Genomic DNA, 19,297 nt, shown 5'->3' with positions numbered 1-19,297 from the left:
CCAATTAATGCATCAGCTACTGTGATGATGATGATTAATGTTACTGTGATTATGCTAGCATTACCTATGATTGCTGCTTCATCTATTAGCCAATTTACACTTCCCAGAGAATGTACATTTACTTCCAGTGGTTCTCAGATCTTAGTTGCTGGCCTCTTTCTAGATCCAGATTTCTTAAAGCCAACAGAGTTACCCTTTTCTGATTTTTTTTTTTTTTTTTTTTTTTTTGCGGTATGCGGGCCTCTCACTGTTGTGGCCTCTCCTGTTGCGGAGCACAGGCTCCAGACGCGCAGGCTCAGCGGCCATGGCTCACGGGCCCAGCCGCTCCGCGGCATGTGGGATCTTCCCGGACCGGGGCACGAACCCGTGTCCCCTGCATCGGCAGGCGGACTCTCAACCACTGTGCCACCAGGGAAGCCCTAAGTTAAGAATTTTGAGGTGGGAAAATTATTCTGGATTACCTGGGTGGACTCAATGTAATCAAAAGGGTCCTTATAGGAGCATATGAGGTAGAGAAGAGTGACAGGATCAGAGAAGGAGATATAACTTGGAAGCAGAGGAAAGAGACAGACAGACAAGCAGACACAGAGACTATGTCTCCGGGCTTGAAGTTCTGCCGATGCCTAGATTTTAGAACTTCTGCCCTCCAGAACAATAAAATAGTAAATATGTATTGTTTTAAGGTACTAAGTTTGTGGTAAGGCATTGCGGAAGCACTAGGAAACTAATATACAACCTTCACAAGGAGTTGTTGCTCCCATTTTCAGATGAGAAAACTGAAGTTTAGAGAAGTGAAGTGACTTGCCCATGGAGATATACCTTGGCAATGGTGGTGCTAGGAATTAAACCTGGAGTTCCTATTTCAAGAAGTGTGTATATGAATATGTGTGTATGTGTGTGTACGACTTTAGCCATATTACAACTGTAGATGCATGGTGATTTTCTTTTGCCTGGGGGTGAGAAAAGACTGTGGCTCAGCACAAGAGGAAGGAAGGGAGATAAAAGGCCGGGTTCGCTTAGTAAGACCCTTAGAGATGTAGGGGGAGAGAGAGAGACAGAGAGAGAGAGAGAGAGAGAGAGAGAGAGAGAGAGAGAGAGAGAGAGAGAGAACTCATAAATGCAAATGAACCTTTGAGTTTTAAAACGTGAGCAACTCTTTCCCCCAAGCCACCTCAGGGCACAGGATGATTTATGCAAAGGTCTATTTAGTTGTTGGTTTCTATTTTTTTTTTTTAATCTTATTTTTGTACCATGCGACATAATTATACAGCTCCTTTAGAACATTCTGTCGTCTGGGAGATTTTCTTACAGAAATTCTAAAGAGTGTAGGCTCACAGGAAACCAGCCAAGATCTGCATGAAACTATATTTATACATATGCCAAAATGAAAAACATAAAATAAAATAAGTACAGAGATACAAACTGGGCATTTTAGCTGAAGGCAGTGAATGTGTTACCCTGAACACACCCATCACATTACAGAGAATACTAGAATTGGATGGGGATTCAGAGCCCGTACCACAAAATCTTATACATTTTTAGCCAAGAGCATGTTTTATTTAATCCTTACAGCAATGTCATGAGACGGGTACTTTCATTCTGACATTGCCACCGAGGACCCTGAGGCTTGGCATTTTAAATCCCTTGACCAAGATCACACGAGCGCTTTGGAAAAGCCAGGACCTGGACTTGGCTCTTCTTCCTCCAAATCTAGGGCTCCTTCCACTTTAGCACAAATGACTGCTTCCAATCTGCTTGTTCTTCAAAAAACAGAAACTGGGGCCTAAGAGAAATGGCATTTATACACATTCTCAAGGCAGGGTATTTAGTTATTTATTCACGTAGTTACCTGCGCATTCATTCATTCATTCCTCAATGGCTATGGAATCAACACAAGTTTGTAATGAAATGCATAGGCTAGAAACTTTTTTTTTAAATGGGGAAGGGAATCAAATCCCAGAAAAAAAAAAAAAAAAGAATAGAGCAAAGTTAAGGGTAAGAAGAGCTCAAGAAACTGCATATCACATGGACTTGGACTAAGGTTAGGGATGAATCTTATAGCATCCTACCACCAAGGCAAGAGAGAAGCAGGCGTTTTCTCAGCTTTGCTGTTCCTGACACCTGTAAGAAATCCCACTCTGGGGTCAATCAGGACCAGGGTCCTCTGGTCCTAGCAGTTAAGGCCTTCAGCCACATGAACCCCACTAATGTTTCTCATGAAGGTTCTCAGGACTGTCCCAACATTAACCAGCATGAAGATTAGTAAAACTCTTGTCAGAGTGGCCTCCGTCTGCAGGTTTCACTCAAGGGAAAAATTTAGAGTTTCTAGAAAAGCCATTTTGAAGGTAACATACTCAAGAGTATTCTTCAGAAAAGAAGGAAGGAGAGGAAAAGGAAGGGAAGGGAAGGGAATGCCATGGAGAACCTTGGGCTAAATTATATAAAATATTTTATCTACTCTAAGACCCTCAACACCTATAAGAAACACTAGCATTTCACCTAACACTAAGAAAGAAAAAACAATTTTTAATTACACTCTGTCAAACCATCAATAGTAAAATACATCCTAATTTCAAAAATGTTAAAATGTGGAAAAATCTGGGCACTTTAGAACCAACAAAATATGATATGTTTGACCACTGCAGGACTTAGAGCTTTTATTTTCCTCAGGTGCCCTGTGAACCTTCAAGAGACAGTTCTAGAGGGCAGACCTTCCATGTGGGCTTGACCACTGGAACTTCCCTTTTTCTGTCTTTGAGCATCTCATGGAACTAATGTTTCACAGGACCCACATATGAAAACACCTGTCTGAATGAATGTCTGGACTTTGCGTGCTTCCGTCAGTTGTCTGTGAATATGTCTCGCACCTGAGCTCTTGCAAATGTTTCAAACAGCTGAGAGTGCAAGGTTGTACTTTTGTGACAAGAAGCTGGCAAGCGCACGTTCTACGTCCACTCTGAGCGGTAAAGCCCCATCTTTCCATTAGCAGTCGGAGAGGTCAGAGGTCAGGCCTAGCCTAAAATTTGAAACTACAACAAAACAAGTGCGTGAGTGAATATCCCCCATACCTCTGCAACTAGTTACTGACAGTGAAGGTTAAAGTCTCTGTCTGCATTCTCTAGGTCAGTGTTTTCCATTATTAGAGCCAATTTCAGCTTTGGCAATGAAAATAAGAGGCTTCCAGTTAACAATGGCTATTAAACACATGTATTTATCTCCTCTCCCTCCTAAAATCACATAAAAATGACATTAAACAGATAGCCTAGCAAGGACTATTGAGGCTGGATGTGCTCTTTGAGTCCATATTTTTACATACATTTTCACTGCACTTTAAAGTAAATTATATTTAAGTATATTCAATATATTCAGATTAGAATAGAGTAGCCTGGGAGATCTCCTACCCCAATTTCACCTCCTCACTGGCTGTGAGACCCTTCTGGGCCTCAGTTTTCTCCTCTAAATGATGTGAGAAAGACTGAAACTTCAAAACTGTTGATGGCATTGTTCACTACTTCTTCTATAGGTATATACAGGAAACATCTCTCTTAGCAAATTATGTCAGGAAAAGGAGTACATCCTCTGGAAAACAAAACAAAGCAAAGCAAAAACCCCAAAACTGCAAACTTCCTTTTCTCAAGCAAGGACAACTCTATAATCCACCATGTTTTTTTCTTCTTTCTTTGGTTGCCAAGACAAACAGTGCTAAATTTATCTCACATTGAGTAATTCTCCCATTTCAGGCTCCTGAAACCATTTTCTCCCTTTCCCTTTCTCTCCTTACAAATGGCTCTGATCCGTCCTGTCATATCTTTATATTATCCATTTTTTATAGGTTGGATTCATGTGGATAATATTAACTTCTCTTGGAAGAATGCGCGGTATATGCTGTAAACACTTGTACAAATGAAACAAACTTGGTTGCTAGGTAACTTGTGTGGGTCTTGGAGAGAAGAAATGCTTCCTCACCCGTAAGATTCATTCTAAATGTTTCATCTTAGTATACAATGACCTTTTCAACCTACCTCAAATCCACCTGCTTCTCTTATCCTATTGTTACCTGTAGTCTATCAACATCAATCAGGACCAAGTGAGGCTCAAACACCTGTCCTCAGAGTCCACTTTGCCCCTGGTGGGCAAGGACTTGTACTCAATGCTTCTTTGCATTCTTATCACCCCACAAAAGACCAGGCACAGAGCTGGGGCAGCAAATCTTAGGTGGATGAATTCTTTAATTCGACAGTTATGGCTTTGAAGAAGTCCTTGGGCAAGCAGTGACAACGGGGACACACAGGTGATTAAGACCTAGTCCCTGCTCATGAGGAGTTTGCAGTGTGACAGGGACCAGACAGGAAAGCAGGTAAGTCAACACAGCAGTGAGGCTGCGACAGTGAGAAGCTTGGGGTGGGGGGCTGTGTGACTCCAGAGAAAGGATGCTTTACTCAGTTTTGAGGAACTTGACCTGACTAGGGCTGACAACCAGAACAGCCAGCCAGCGGTCCAGTCTGCAAGAGGTGTCAAGATTTCACTGGGATAAATTAGAATTGGAGACAAAATGTCAATGGCCCTTCCCTGGTAAGAAGGCCCTATGGGTAGAAAAGAAAAAACAAAAAAAAAAACAAACTAATATAAGACAAGAAAAACAGTCTTTCCTATAAATATTAAGATTTGGTAAATATTAAGCCAACATTTAAATGGTATCCATTTGAAAGGGCAAGGCATTATACACCCAGCTCCACGGTAACTACACATCTCACTTTTGGACTTCTCTTGGGACTCAGAGAAGACTGGCTGAAGAAGGTTAAGATCTATACCAAGACTTGAAGATGAAACAGAGCATTCAAGCTAAAGGGCCACGGACAAATGGGGGGTAGTGGGGGGAAGAGAGGAGGAGAAGCAGAGGAAACAATGCTGAACACTCCAGAAGCTGAAGCCAAGATGCCTAATTCAGGAATAGGGACGTAACTGGAAATACAGCTGAAAAGGCCAGACTGCGAACAACTTCCTTAGCCGTGTCAATTGAGGAACTTAATTTCACAATTATTAATTGAGCACCTACTACGTGTCAGGCACTGTTCTAATGTGCTGGAGATAGAACAGGAAACAGGACATACAATTCAGTCATTGGAGGATTAAATGAGATGGCTTTATACCTATCAGACTAATTATAGCTACCATTTAGTGAGTGCTTACACGTGCTGGCCTCTATGCACATGTGATTTCAATTAACCCTCACAATGCTGCTGCAATCACATCTGATTCTACATGGAACAAGAGTCTCAGAGATGTCTAGTGATTTGCTCAAAACCACATGGCCGGGAGTGGCCAGAGGCCAGGAGTGATATCAGATCTGTTTTGACTAATACTGGAGCCCCATGGACTGGGTTTCAATCTCGACGCCCCTATTTATTTAGCTGTGTGACCTTGAGCAAGTCACTGAGCCCCTCTGTGCCTGGTTTTCTTGACAGTAAATCGAGATCATAATACTAGTACCTCCCTTGTAGAGTTGGTATGAGAATTCAACGGGCTAATGTCATCAAAGTACTTAGCACAGTCATGGCATGTAGGAAGTGCTTAATAAGTGTTAGCTGCTATTGTTAACCTGCCTGCAAATAGGTTTATTAAACCTGTGCTACCCAGGAAACTCTCAGAAAAGGCACAGAGCTCTGAGCAAGTCGACAAAGTCCCCTGGAGGAGGGTTTGTTTTCCTTGTTTAATTCAGTAGCCTGCCACTTCTCTAGACCAACTTTCACACGAGTACCTGCTAATGGTTTTGTTTACAGTGCTTCTAACAAGTGTGGCTAACTTCTCATTTGCATCCTTAATAGACAATTTTCAAAGCATGTTGACATTGCAGCTGGTTTAAGGAGACCTGAGTTTTATTCTCGTTTTTTTTGTCCTGTTTATCAGCATTTGGACGAGCTTCAACAGCTCATAGCACCCTCTCCCAATTCAGTCTAACTTAAAACTTTAAGAGACCTTTCTGGGTAGGGAAGGTTACTTTGTCCGTGTCTCACAGACCCGGAAACTAAGAGGTTGAGCACCTCAGGTCACTGAGCAAGTGGAGGGCTGTTGTCATTACTATCACTCACTTTAGCTATTTTATTTAACAAATACACACTAGTGCTAACTCTGTGCAGGGCACTGTTCCAAAGGACTTTAGAAGTAGTAATGTAAACTGTGATGTAATTAATGTAATGCATTTAATCCTCATAGCAACTCTATAGAGAGATGCTATTATCATCTTTTCTACAGATGAGAAAACTGAGGCATAGAGATGTTAAGTACCCTGCTTAAGGTCACACAGCGAGAGGTGGTAAGCTACATTACCAGCCGTGTGACCCTGGGCACATTACTTAACCTGAACGGAGTAATAAATGTACTTTGCAATCTTCACAAAGATCAGTATGTTAATGTAGATATTATTAAAATTTTAGAGATGGAGAAATTGAAGTTCAGGGGTCCTGAGAGTTGCCTGATGTTTAAGAGAAAGTTAGAGGTAGAGTTAGGATTAGAACCCAAGTCTACTGATTCCCCTGGACTGCTGCAGTGGGCTAGGGATGAACGGTGGTGACAGTTTCTAAGTCAAAATCCATTACTGCCGTTGCCCCTGCTGTTACTATAATTTGCAACAGAAGGACACTTCTCCCCCCAAGTGCAATAACAATGATAAGAACACAGCTGATTTACTATTCAAGTCTCAGATTTAAGCCCACGCATAATTTACTCAACACTGCCCTGCAGTCACTTAAACTGAGGAGAGACCCTATAAGTTCACGTCTGCATACAATACTTTATGTCTTATTTATCTGACTGATACATATCTAGGGCCTCCGGCAAGTTGCTTTAACAACGGCTCAAGGGCGCCTGCAGCACCCAGTGTAACTGGGGCTGGGGTGGGGAGACCCTGAAATTAGCCGCAGAAGGAAAACCAGACCCCATCGACTAGAACCATGCAGGTAAAGTTAATTTTCTGTTAAACTGAAATTAAACCCATACACATTCCCCCACCTCCTCTTTCGTAATACGCAGGACTGAAAAGTTTGTTTACACTTTATTCTGCTTTTCTATCTTAGTAAAGCACTGAGCACCCTTCAATGACCCACCATCTTGCACAAGCAAAGAATTATTTTTCTGAGTCACAGAATGTCAAAAAATAAGCAAATTTTCTAATATGAAGACATCATCAGAAAGGGAATGAAGAGAAGAAAAAAGGCTGCCATTTTCTTGAGTGACTGCTGAGGACCAAATGCTATGCTAGAAGCTCTCCATGGCAGAGGTAACTCCCACTGCAGACTTTTTCAACAAGGAGGACAAGATAAATTGGAACAACTATTAGGCGTCGTTGTCCGAAGATCTCATTTCACAAGTCGTCAAACTGCAGCCCAGAGAGGGACAGTGACTTGTCCCAGGTCACCCAGCAAGTTGGTCCTAACGTGACCCCCTCTTTCAGTCTCATACTAAGTTTAAAACTCAGCTGATTTCTTAGCATGAGCGAGAACTTTGAGCTTTGCCTGCATTGTTTCTTTTCCACCTCAGCTCCTCCAATTAATTATCATTATTGATAGGGGCAATAGGACAAAGAGGGGGTAACCTCTGAACTTGGCACTGCTTAATCCCTGCAGAAAGAAAGTTGAAAGCCCAGGCTAAGCCCGTGTTCTTAAGCACCACACCTCCTGGTTTCTTAGGGACACCTTCACGGTGTCTGCTTTTGTCTCCAAAATACACTGACCGTGGCTACAGGGTGATGCAGAAGGGGCAAGAGACTTTTGCAGAAAAAAATCCTGACCCTAGGATGTAGCCTGAGCAAGGATTCCGTCTGTCATAACCACTAATCAATTATTTATTTTTCTTCTTCCATTCTTCTTTTCAACCCCCAACCAAAGGTTATATTGTTGCCTTTTTCCTCTTGGGCTGAAAAAGGAGAGGAAGAAAGGCCATTTCATTGAAGGTCAGTCCCAGCTGGGCCAGACTGTAGTTCCTGATCTTTTTCCTGCATCCCTCCCACAGCTGTGAAGGGAGAGGCCGGGCCTCGGGGACAGAGACTCACCCGCAGAACATGAAGATGGTGCTGGAGGTGGCATCGTAGGGCAAAGGCAGTGTTTGCTGCAGGCACAGCTGCTCGCAGCCGCCGTTGAAGCCATCGGAGCAGTCGATGCCTTTGGAGTGATCATAGCAGCCGGAGCCGTCCTTCATGGGCCTCAGCTCCTCAGGGCACTGCTCAGAGAGACAGCAACAGGGTGGTTACAGCTGAAGAAGTGGACGGTCTCATCACGCCCTCTCCTCCCACCTTCTGAAAAGGGGCAGGTGTCGGGACTGTAGAGACAGGTTCAAAGTCTCATTTGACCCCCTAATAGCTGTGTGGCCTTGGATAAATTCCTTTACCTCTCTGAACCTCAGTGTGCCCACCTGTAAAATGGAGCTTTTGTCGATATCTTGTAAAATTATGAGAATGAAGGGAGACAGTGTGTGCAAAGTACTTAGAACTCTGTGGCTCATACGGCAACCATACAGAAAAAGTGAGCTGCTATGAATACTAATATTGCTGGGATCATCATCATTATTGTGTTTATTATTATTGTCCAATAGGGTCACCATGGGAGGCAGCCAGATATATTTTAAAGAGCTTTCACCAATATGAGTTTAAGTTCCAGATCTTCTCCTTCTCCCTGTGTGATCTGGGGCAAGTTACTCACCCTCTCTGAGATTCAACTTCCTTATCTGTTAAACGAGCCTAGCACCTGCATCTGTGGATTTGTTGTCAAGCTTAAGCTGGACCACAGGGGCTGCATAACTTACTTCAGAATTTGGCATGAAATTTGGTACTCATCAAATGTGAGTTCTCTTCCTTCCTGTCTTGAATGTGTCACCTCTTCTCCATCCTAGTACCTGAAGTCCTAAATGAGACTCCTGCATCTTCACAAAGGCCTCCTACACAGTCTGCTGGCCTGCAGTCTGGTCTGCTGTATACCATCCTCCTAACGGTCTCCAGAGTGATATTTCTAAGTAGCATCACTCCCCAGCTTAAATAAATAAATGAATTCTAAACAACAACAAAGTGAATCTTCCTAAAGCTGACAGCCAAGGTCCTCTGCAGATGATATCAAACCCTCTGCCAGGCCATGTGCACTTTCCTCCAGGTAACCAAACGGGTTGCCCTCTGGTCCCTTAAAAGCTCAACAATTCCAACCTTGAGTGACCTCAGTCGAATGCTCTTCTGGTGTGCCCAGCTAAGGGTGTACCTGCTAAGTGCTCCGTAAATGGAGGCTCTTATACCCTCGGTAGAACCACCTAGTTATATTTAATTTAGTTTCCCATCATTTGATGAGGCTGAGCTCATCTCCAGTCCAGCAGATGGAGAAGAAGTTCCAATTCTCCCGCGTTTGGGAGAGAAAATGAGGTACTAGGTTTTAATTTCAGTCACCCTGCTGGCATTTCCTGTCCACCAAGATTAACACCCAGAGCCCGGCCCTCCTCATCTATCACTGGACATCGCTGATTAAAACGCCCTCCCAACGTTCCTCTCCTCCCAACCAGCTCCCTCGTCCCCTCCCCAAGCCGTCATCCTGAACAACATCAATAACAAAACACACACCCCAAAATTAATTTACGAAAACCACAATAACCAAAAAAGGTCATCTCTCTTAGAAATTAAATTTTGCCTAAGAAGAATTCATAATTACAGATGCACGAGAGAGTTCTTCAAGACATTTGAGACTGGCGCCAGGAAGGGTGACAGAGAGAGTTGGTTATAAATGGCCTTTGTCAAGCTGCAGAAAGGTTATAAAACTGGCTACATTTTGTGCTTAAAAAGAAAAATCAATTTTCTATGAGAGTGAAGTGCTGTACGTATTAATATAAGCTCAGAGGAGGCCCCTGCTTGTCTCAGAACATTCACTGTCAGACAGAAAGGCACCTAGTCATGGGGTCATTGGGAGCTGTGTGCTGGTACCTGGGGCCGGGTCATCTGTCTGCAGAGATGTAGGGGTGAGTGCTGGAAGGAAGGGCTGACCTTCTCACCAGGTAACAGGAGACATCTGGGGCGGGGTATTACTCACAGTTCTTTCCACCCCCCACTGATTCCCTACCACTTTTATTCTTTAAAACAATATGTTCTATATTCCAGGCATAATCTAAACACTGTATCTAATTTAACGTAGTTAATCCTTATGGCAAACCTATGGGGTGGTGTGGCAGGGCTAATAATGGCTCCCAAAGATGCGTCCCCATCTTAACCCTCGGAACCTGTGAATGTTACCTTCTATGGTAACGTTATTTTGCAGATGTAATTATATTAAAGCTCTTGAGATGAGGAGACTAATGGGGATTATCTATCTAGGTAGCTCTAAATGCTGTCACAAATGTCCTTATAAAAAAGAGGCACAGAGAAATTACACACATGCAAAGGACCACGTGGGGATAGAGCGCTGATTGGAGCGATGTGGCCACAAGTCACCAAGTGCTGCAGCCACCAGAAGCTGGAGAGACAAGGATGCTTTCTCCCCTGGAGCCCTTTGAGGGAGGAAGACCCTGTTGACAATCTTGATTTCAGATTTCTGGCCTCCAGAAACTTGAGAAAATACATTTCTATTTTCTTAAACCACCCAGTTTGCTAAGCCACTCCTAAATTTCTAATCCTTAAAAATGGTGTGAGGGTCTTCCCTGGTGGTGCAGTGGTTGAGAGTCCGCCTGCCGATGCAGGGGACACGGGTTCGTGCTCCAGTCCAGGAAGATCCCACATGCCGCGGAGCGGCTGGGCCCGTGAACCATGGCTGCTGAGCCTGCGCGTCCGGAGCCTGTGCTCCGCAACGGGAGAGGTCACAATAGTGAGAGACCCGCGTACCGCAAAAAAAAAAAAAAAAAAAAATGGTGTGAGATAATAAACGCTTTTTGTTTTAAGATGCCCAATTTGGGGATAATCTGTTACACAGCAAAAGATAACTAATACAGTGAGATAAATGTAACAAGTGCTTCACACAGTGTTTGGCAAATGGTAGCTGTCGTTCTGGGTATGATTAAGAAGCTTAGGATCTAGTTTGAGAAATGAGAAATACATATATCTGTCCGACAGAGCACTAGTTACAAAGCAAACATGAAGAAGCACAGTGTAACTTGAATGGGAAAATGGAAATTCTGCAAATGTGATTGGGGAATATTGGAGTAGGCAGGCTTGCGTCGGGGATGTCTTCTTAGAGGAAAGAGATGAATGTCACTGGGGCAAAACGGAGATTCTGGTGTACTAGAGACAGGAAGATCAGAACTCTTCTCAGGTACACCACTCACCCGCCCGGTGACCTTGAACCTAATTGGGCCTCAGCTTTTCTTCCTTAAATGGAGGCAACACCTTGAAGACGGGACCAGTAGGACTGATGTTAGTCTTGAATTGCACACAGGCCTTTGACACTGAGCATCTAGGCAAGTGCTTCACCTCAAAGACAGCCTCAGGCTTCTCATCTGTAAGACGGAAATAAGAATGTCTCTCTGGGAGGCATTTCTGGTGACCCTATGAGAAAACAACCTAAAGAATCTGGCTCTGGGGCTTCCCTGGTGGCGCAGTGGTTGAGAGTCCGCCTGCCGATGCGGGGGACGCGGGTTCGTGCCCCGGTCCGGGAAGATCCCACGTGCCGCGGAGTGGCTGGGCCCGTGAGCCATGGCCACTGAGCCTGCGCGTCCGGAGCCTGTGCTCCGCAACAGGAGAGGCCACAAGTGAGAGGCCTGAGTACCGCAAAAAAAAAAAAAAAAAAAAAAAAACCCAAGAATCTGGCTCAGAACCTGGCACACAATAGGCACTCAATAAATGAAGGATAAATGAATGGGTAAGTGGAACAAATGATAAATGAATGAACCCATTCCCTCCCATAAAACCTAACTGGAACTATCCGTTTATCTTTTCTTTCTCATCCATATGAGCCCTTCTTTGGATCATTTAACAAATGTATATTGAACATCTACTCAGTGCTAAGCAAAGATGCTGGGTGCTGGACATGCAGTAGTAAAGAAGACAAGCAAGACCCTGCTCTCATGGGGCTTAAATTCTAGGGAGAAGACAAATGATTAACAAGAAGTAAAATGATTATTTCATAGAGTAAAAAGTACAACAAAAGTGCAATATGATAAAAAGTGAATGGGGATAAAGGAGGCATACATTGAGCACTTGAACTAAGCCTGAATAATAAGTGGAATCTCCCAGGTGAGTGTAAGTGGGAAGAGTTATCCAAGAAGGAACAGCACGTATGAAAGTCCTGAGGCAGGAACAGTGTTGGCCTGTCCATGGAACAGAGGAAGCCAATGCAGCTGAAGCTCCGTGAGACAGGGGAAGCAATGTTGGCACAAGGCAAGGGGTGAGATGTAGAAAGTGACCAAATCACTTAAGCCAGAAGTTGGCACACTATGGTCTCTAGGCCAAATCCAGTTAGAGGCCTGTGCTTTTTTTTTTTTTTAGTTATATATATATTACAATTTTGAGATGCTTATAATAGATTCACATGCAACTGTAAGAAATAATACAATACAGAGAGATCCAGATTATTACCAGTTTTCCTCAATAGTAATATCTTGCAAAACTATATCAAAATATGACAACCAGGATATATACATTGATAATCAAGATACAAAACATTTCCATCACTACATAGATTCCTCCTCTTGCCTTTTTAAAGCCATACCCACTGCTCACTTGACTCCCTTCCTTAATACTTGGCAACCACTGATATGCTCTCCATTTCTATAATGTTGTCATTTCAAGAATGTTACATAAATAAAACCATATAGTTTGTGACCTTTTAGGGTTTTTTTTCACTTAGCATAATTCTCATATTCATCCAGGTGTCTTCATGTATCAATATTTAGTTCCTTTTATATTGCAGAGTATTATGCCATGCTATGGATGGACTATAGTTTAACTGTTTGCCTGATGAAGGACATGTGAGTTGTTTCCAGTTCTTGGCTATTATGAATAATGTTGCTACAAACGTTAGTGTGCAAGTTTTTGTGTGGACATACATTTTCATGTCTCTGGGGAAAAAAAAGCCATGGAGTATAATTTCTGGGTTGTACGGTCGTTACATGTTTAATATTTTTAGGAAGCTGCCACACTTTTTCAGGGCGGTTGTACTATTTTAAATCCCCACCAGCAAAACATGAGCGATCCAGTTTCTCCACATCCTCATCAGCATTTGATGTCGTCAGTATTTTTCATTTTATTTACACATCCTGACAGGTGTGTAATAATACCTCCACTGTGTTTTTTCACTCATTCATTCATTTATTTTTGGCTGTGGTGGGTCTTCGTTGCTGTGCGTGGGCTTTCTTTAGTTGCGTCAAGTGGGGGCTACTCTTCATTGAGGCGTGCAGACTTCTCACCGCGGCAGTTTCTCTTGTTGCGGAGCACAGGCTCTAGGTGCGCGGGCTTCAGTAGTTGTGGCACGCAGGCTCTACAGTGCAGGCTCTAGAGCGCAGGTGTGGCACACGGGCTTAGTTGCTCTGCAGCATGTGGGATCTTCCCGGACCAGGGCTCGAACCGGTGTCCCCTGCATTGGCAGGCGGATTCTTAACCACTGTGCCATCAGGGAAGCCCATCCACTGTGGTTTTAATTTGTATGTCTCTAATCGTTAACGATGCTGAACATCTTTTGTGTTTATTTTCCACCTTTATATCCTTTTCAGTGAGATGTCTCTCAGTGTCTGTTTTTCATTTTCTAATTGGATTGTTTGTTTTTAATTGTTAAGGTTTGGAAGTTCCTTATATAGTCTAGACACTAGACTTTTGTCAAATATGCAGTTTGCAAATATTTTCTCTCCCACTCTGTAATTTGTCTTCTCATCTTTTTCAACTGAGCTTTCACAGAGCAAATGTTTCTAATTTTGATGAAATCCAAGTTATTTTCTCTTTTATGTATCATAAAATCTATATCTTGGAATCTAAGAACTCTTTGCCAAGCTCAAATCTCAAATACTTTCTCGTGTGTGTGTATGTGTGTGTTCTAGAAGTGTTATAGCTTTATGTTTTACAGTTAATTCTGTGATACACTTCAAGTTAATTTTTGTATGAAGCGTGAGACTTACACTGAGGTTTACATCTCCAGTGAAACTGCTCAAGCTTAGAGATTTCTTTTGGGGGAGTTTTTAAGTTACAATTTCAATTTTCTTAGTAGTTATAGGGCTATTCAAATATCTATTTCATATTGGGTGACGTGATATTTTGCATTTTTCAAGGAATTGATCCATTTCATCTAGGTTGTCAAATATATGTGTGTATAGCTATTTGTAACATTCCTTTATTAATCCTTTTGACATCTGCAGGGTCTGTAGTGATATTATCCGTCTCATTCCTGATATTGGTAACTTGTGTCTTCCCTCTTCTTTTCTTTAAAAGTCTTGCTATTTTGTTTATCTTTTTTCAATTTTCTTGACATTTTCAAAGAATCTTCTTTTTTTTTTTTTGGTTTCATTGACTTTATCTATTTTTCTGTTTTCAATTGCATTGATTTCCTTTCTTCTGTTTGCTTTGAGCTTCTTTTGTTCTCCTTTTTGTAGGTTCTCGAGGTGGGGAACTTAGATTATTAATTTGAAACTTTTTATCTAATGTATGCATTTATGGCTATAAATTTCCTCCTCATTAAATATAAAGACTTTTACTTTAAGGAAAAGATGAATTATTGTGCTAGCTGTGTCCCATACATTTTGATATACTCTATTTTTATTTCATTCAGTTCAATGTATTTTTAATTGCCCTTGAGACTCCCTCTCAACCCATGCATTATTTAGAAATGTGTTGTGTAGTTTCCAAGTATTTAGAGATTTTTCTGTTATCTGTTATTGCTTTCTAGTTTGATTCTGTGGTGGCTGGAGAACACACTCTGTATGATTTAAATTCTTTAAATTTGTTGAGCCTTTTACCAAGGCCCAGAATATGGTCCATTTCAGTACATGTCCCATAGGTACTTAAAAAGAATGAGCATTCTGTTGTTGCGGCGCAGAGTGTTCTATAAATGTCAACTAGATCCTTTTGGTTGGAGGTGTTACTAACCTAATCTATAACATTGCTACTTTCTGTCTAAGTGTTGTATCAGTTGTGGGGGGGAGGGGTGTGGAAGGATCCAACTATAACTGTGGATTAGTCTACTTTTCCTTTCAGTTCAATTAGTTTTTGCTTCATACATTTTGCAGCTCTGTTGTCTGATGCATAAATATCTATGATTTCTATGTCTTCCTGATGGACAGCCCTTTCATTATTATACAGTGTCCTTCTCTGATAACCTTCTTTGCTCTAAGGCCTACTTTATATGATATTAATACAGCTGCTCCAGCTTTTGTTTGCTATGTATATGTCTTCTCTGATCTGTTTACTTTCAACCTGCCTAAATCATTATATGTGAAGTGAATGTCTTGTAGAGAGCATATATTTGGGTCATGATTTTTAACCCACTCTGCCAATTTCTGTCTTTAATTTGTGTATTTAGATCACTTACATTTAATGTGATTATTGATAGCTTAGAACTTAAGTCCACTGGTTTACTTTCTGTTTTCTCATCTCTGCTTTTCATTTCTCTGCTTTCCTTGCCTTACCTTCCTGTGGGTTACTTGAACATTTTTTAGAAATTCTTTTTAATTTATCTATAATATTTTGGGGTACATCTCTTTGTAAAGTTTTTAGTGGTCGTTCTAGTATGCATAACTTACCATAGTGTACTGGTGCCATTATTTTACCAGTTTAAGTGATGTGTAGAAAGCTTACTTCTCTTGGGACTTCCCTGGTGGCGCAGTGGTTAAGAATCTGCCTGCCAATGAAGGGGACACGGGTTCGAGCCCTGGTCTGGGAAGATCCCACATGCCGCAGAGCAACTGAGCCCATGTGCCACAACTACTGAGCCTGCACTCTAGAGCCCGTGAGCCACAACTACGGAGCCTGCATGCCACAACTGCTGAAGCCCACGCACCTAGAGCCCATGCTCCGCAACAAGAGAAGCCACCGCAATGAGAAACCCGTGCACTGCAATGAAGAGTAGCCCTTGCTCACCGCAACTAGAGAAAGCTTGCATGCAGCAACGGAGACCCAATGCAGCCAAAAATAAAAACAAATAAATTATTTAAAAAAGAAAGCTTACTTCTCTTTATGTCCCTTTATCCTCTCCCATTTATAACATAATTTTCTTAAATATTCCTCTGAATATACAGTTGTCCCTTGGTATCCATAGCAGATTGGTTCCAGGAGTCCACACAGATACCAACCTCCACCGATGCTCACGTCCCTCATATGGCCTGGTGCAATAAATACACTCAGCCCTCCACAACTGCAGGTTTCCCATGCACAAATTCAACCAGCTGGGAAATTTACATCAGAGGTTGGTGCAATCCGTGGATATGAAACCTGGGGATATTGGGTGGACTGTATTCAGAATCACATCAGACACTGCTATCATTTTGGCTTTAACCATCAAACACAACGAAGATAACTCAAGAGGAGAAGGAAGGTCTAATGCATTTACCTATAGTTTTGCTAACTGTGTTTTCTTCCTTCCCAGTGTTCCAAGATCCCTTCTTTTATGACTTCCTTTTTGTTTGGTAACTTTCATTAGCCATTTATTTAGACTAAGTCTGCAGGTGACAACATTTTCTTAGTTTTCCTTCATCTGAGAATGTCTTCATTTCTCCTTCATTGCTAAAGGATATTTTATTGGACATAGGATTCTGCATTGACAGCTCTTTTTCATTTAGCACTTGAAAAATGTTGTGCCACTTCCTTCTGGCCTCCATGATTTCTTATGAGAATTCCACCATCATTCAAATTGTGTTTCCCCTATAGAGGTCATTTCTCTCTCCTTGTTAATAAGATTTTTTTCTTTTGAAAAACTAAAGATATTTTCAGAAATTTGACTATGACGTGTTGGTGTGGATTTCTTTGTGTTTATCCTTGAGTTTGCTCAGCTTTTTGAATCTGTAGAATGAGTCATTTTGCTAAATTAGAAGTTTGTAGCCATAATTTCTTTGAGTACTTTTTTAGTCCTGCTCTCTTTCTTCTCTTCTTCTGGGCCCCCAATGACACAAATGTTAGATCTTTTTTCACAGTCCCACAGGCCCATGAGACTGTGTTCATTTTCTTTTCCAATCTATTTTCTCTTGATGTTCAGAGTGGGTAATTTCTACTGTACTATCTTTCAGTTCATTGATTATTTCCTTGTCCTCTCCATTCTGCTGGTGAGTCAATCCACTGCATTTTGTAAATCAATTATTGTATTTTTCAGTTACATAATTTCCATTTGCTTCTCCTTTATATCTTTTACTTCTTTGCTGAGATTTTTTTTTTCCATTTGTGCGTATAATTGCTTGCTTAAGCATTTTTATGATGGCTATTCCAACATATTTGTCAGATAATTCTAATATCTCTGTTATCTTGGTAGCGGCATTTACTGGTTGTCTCTTTTCATTCTGTTTGAGATCTGCCTGGTTCTTGGTATGACAAGTGATTCCCAATGGAAACCTAGATATTTGGGACATTATGTTATATTATTTTTAAAATTCTGAATCTTAAATATATATTTTTAAATCTGGCTTTTTCTGACACTGCTCCAGCAGGTGAAAGGGGAGACACACCTTGTTATTGTCAGGGGGAGGCAGAATCCCAGTTTCCCCACTTGGCCTCCACTGATACCCAAGAGAGAAGGGTCCTCATTACTGCTGGGGGGTGGTGGGAAGCTGACTCCCTATTAGGACTCCACTGATAGTTTCCTGGATGGGAATGGTTAGGTGTGCTGAGTTACTGTTCCCCACTGACACCATCTGGGTGGGGTGGGGGTTGGTTTCATCACTACTGATCAATGGTCAATGGTCCTGACTTTCTACTAGGCCTCCTCTGGCAATACTTCAGCAGGGAGGGGAAGAGTACCCTATTACTGAAGGTTGGGGTGAAGTCCAGGCTCTTTATTTAGTCTCCACTGACACTGGATGGACCTTGGATGGGGGTAGGAGGGTTGCTCATTACCTCTCGGTGGGGATTAAAGTCCTGGCTCCTTACTTGACGTTGTCTGACACCACCCCAGCAGGGAGGGGGAACTGGGTTGGCAGATGGTCTCAGTACAGCCTGCAGAGGATGGCATCTAGTTCCCTCCTTGGCCTTTATTAGCATGGGTGGGGGAGGAGGCATGTTGTTATCCTTGAAATTATAATTTTCTGTGATGTTTGGCCTGAATAGAATGGTTAGCACCTAAAATTTTCTATCTTGGTCAGCTGCCCTTTTCCTGATACTTTGCCTTAAGAAAGCAGGCTTTTTTTTTTTTTTTTTTTTTCTTTTTGTTCGCTTGTTTGTGTCTTTATCTATCAGCCTTTCTGAGCTGCTGTCTCCTTGAGCTCCAAGTTTGGGACCTATGAGGCAAAAATAAAACCCAGGGAATGACCACCATGTCCTTCCTCGTGCCTCAAAATCCCTAACTGGTCTGCCGCCTTCTCCTCTCTCCACTTCTCGCAGTTTGTTTTATATATAACCTGCAGAGTTTTTAGTTGTTTTTAGTGGAACAGAGAAAAGAACTCCACTCCCCCCCACAGCCTATTTTCACACAGCCCCAGAGCTAAAAATGTCTCTTTACATTTTTAAAGTTGTTTTGTTTGTTTGTTTTGTTTGATTTTTAAAGAAGAATATGAGACACACACACACAAAAGGACCACGTGTGACTTGCAGAGCCTAAAATCTTTACTATGTGGTCCTTTATACAAAAAAAGTTACTGACCCCGGGCTTCTGTCATGAGAAGGCATCTCAAGCTTATTCAAGTATAACTGGAAGGCACTGGAGGGTTGTTGGCAGAGGAATAAGTGATTTGACTTGCTACTTTGAAGAGATTACTGAAGTAAGTGAATTCAGTTATCTCCAAGTACTTTCTTAGAGCTCACACAAGGAGCCTTGGGAGGTGGGCTCTGGGGGACAAGGAGTGGGTAGGAGAAAGGGGGCAGGTCCAGCTGAGAATAACCCCAATCCCAGGAGTGTTGCTCCTTTGCCTGAGGCTTTATAGTAAGTAGGTGAGAGAGCTTGGGGTCTAACTCAGGTCTGCTGGGCTCCAGAGCTTCACAGCCCCCATTCTGCCCCATCTCAGAAGAGAACCCACAGGAAGACCCTGGGCCTGGGTCCCTAAGGCTTAAAGCCTTAAGGATCTTAGCAGGTGGAGGGGAGGCAACTGGGGGATTCCCAGCTGTTTCCAGCACAGGCTGGCCCTGCCCTGCTCTCTCCAGCCTCCTCCTCCATCCCCTGTGCCTCTGGCTCCTTCCCAGCCTGACTTTTCATCAGCACCAAGCCATTTGTTTCTGTTTGTA

General features: G+C 42.3%; 1 protein-coding gene across 4 annotated transcripts in view; it reads right to left on the bottom strand.

Moving 5' to 3' along the window:
• ASTN2 (astrotactin 2) overlaps positions 1 to 19,297 on the bottom strand; it is a gene marked incomplete at both ends in the record, with an annotated part of 917,251 nt that overhangs the window by 320,097 nt on the left and 577,857 nt on the right. For all 4 annotated transcript variants that reach the window (XM_082842116.1, XM_082842118.1, XM_082842117.1 and 1 more), the window contains one exon: positions 8,048 to 8,214. In XM_082842116.1, the coding sequence (XP_082698242.1) occupies positions 8,048 to 8,214 (167 nt within the window). The remainder of the gene's footprint in view (positions 1 to 8,047; positions 8,215 to 19,297) is intronic.

Source organism: Leucopleurus acutus (genome assembly GCF_964270905.1).
Source record: "Leucopleurus acutus genome assembly, chromosome: 7".
In the NCBI taxonomy this organism is placed as follows: Eukaryota; Metazoa; Chordata; class Mammalia; order Artiodactyla; family Delphinidae; genus Leucopleurus; species Leucopleurus acutus.
Note: the sequence above shows the minus strand (reverse complement) of the source record. Positions and strands in the feature narration are given on the sequence as shown.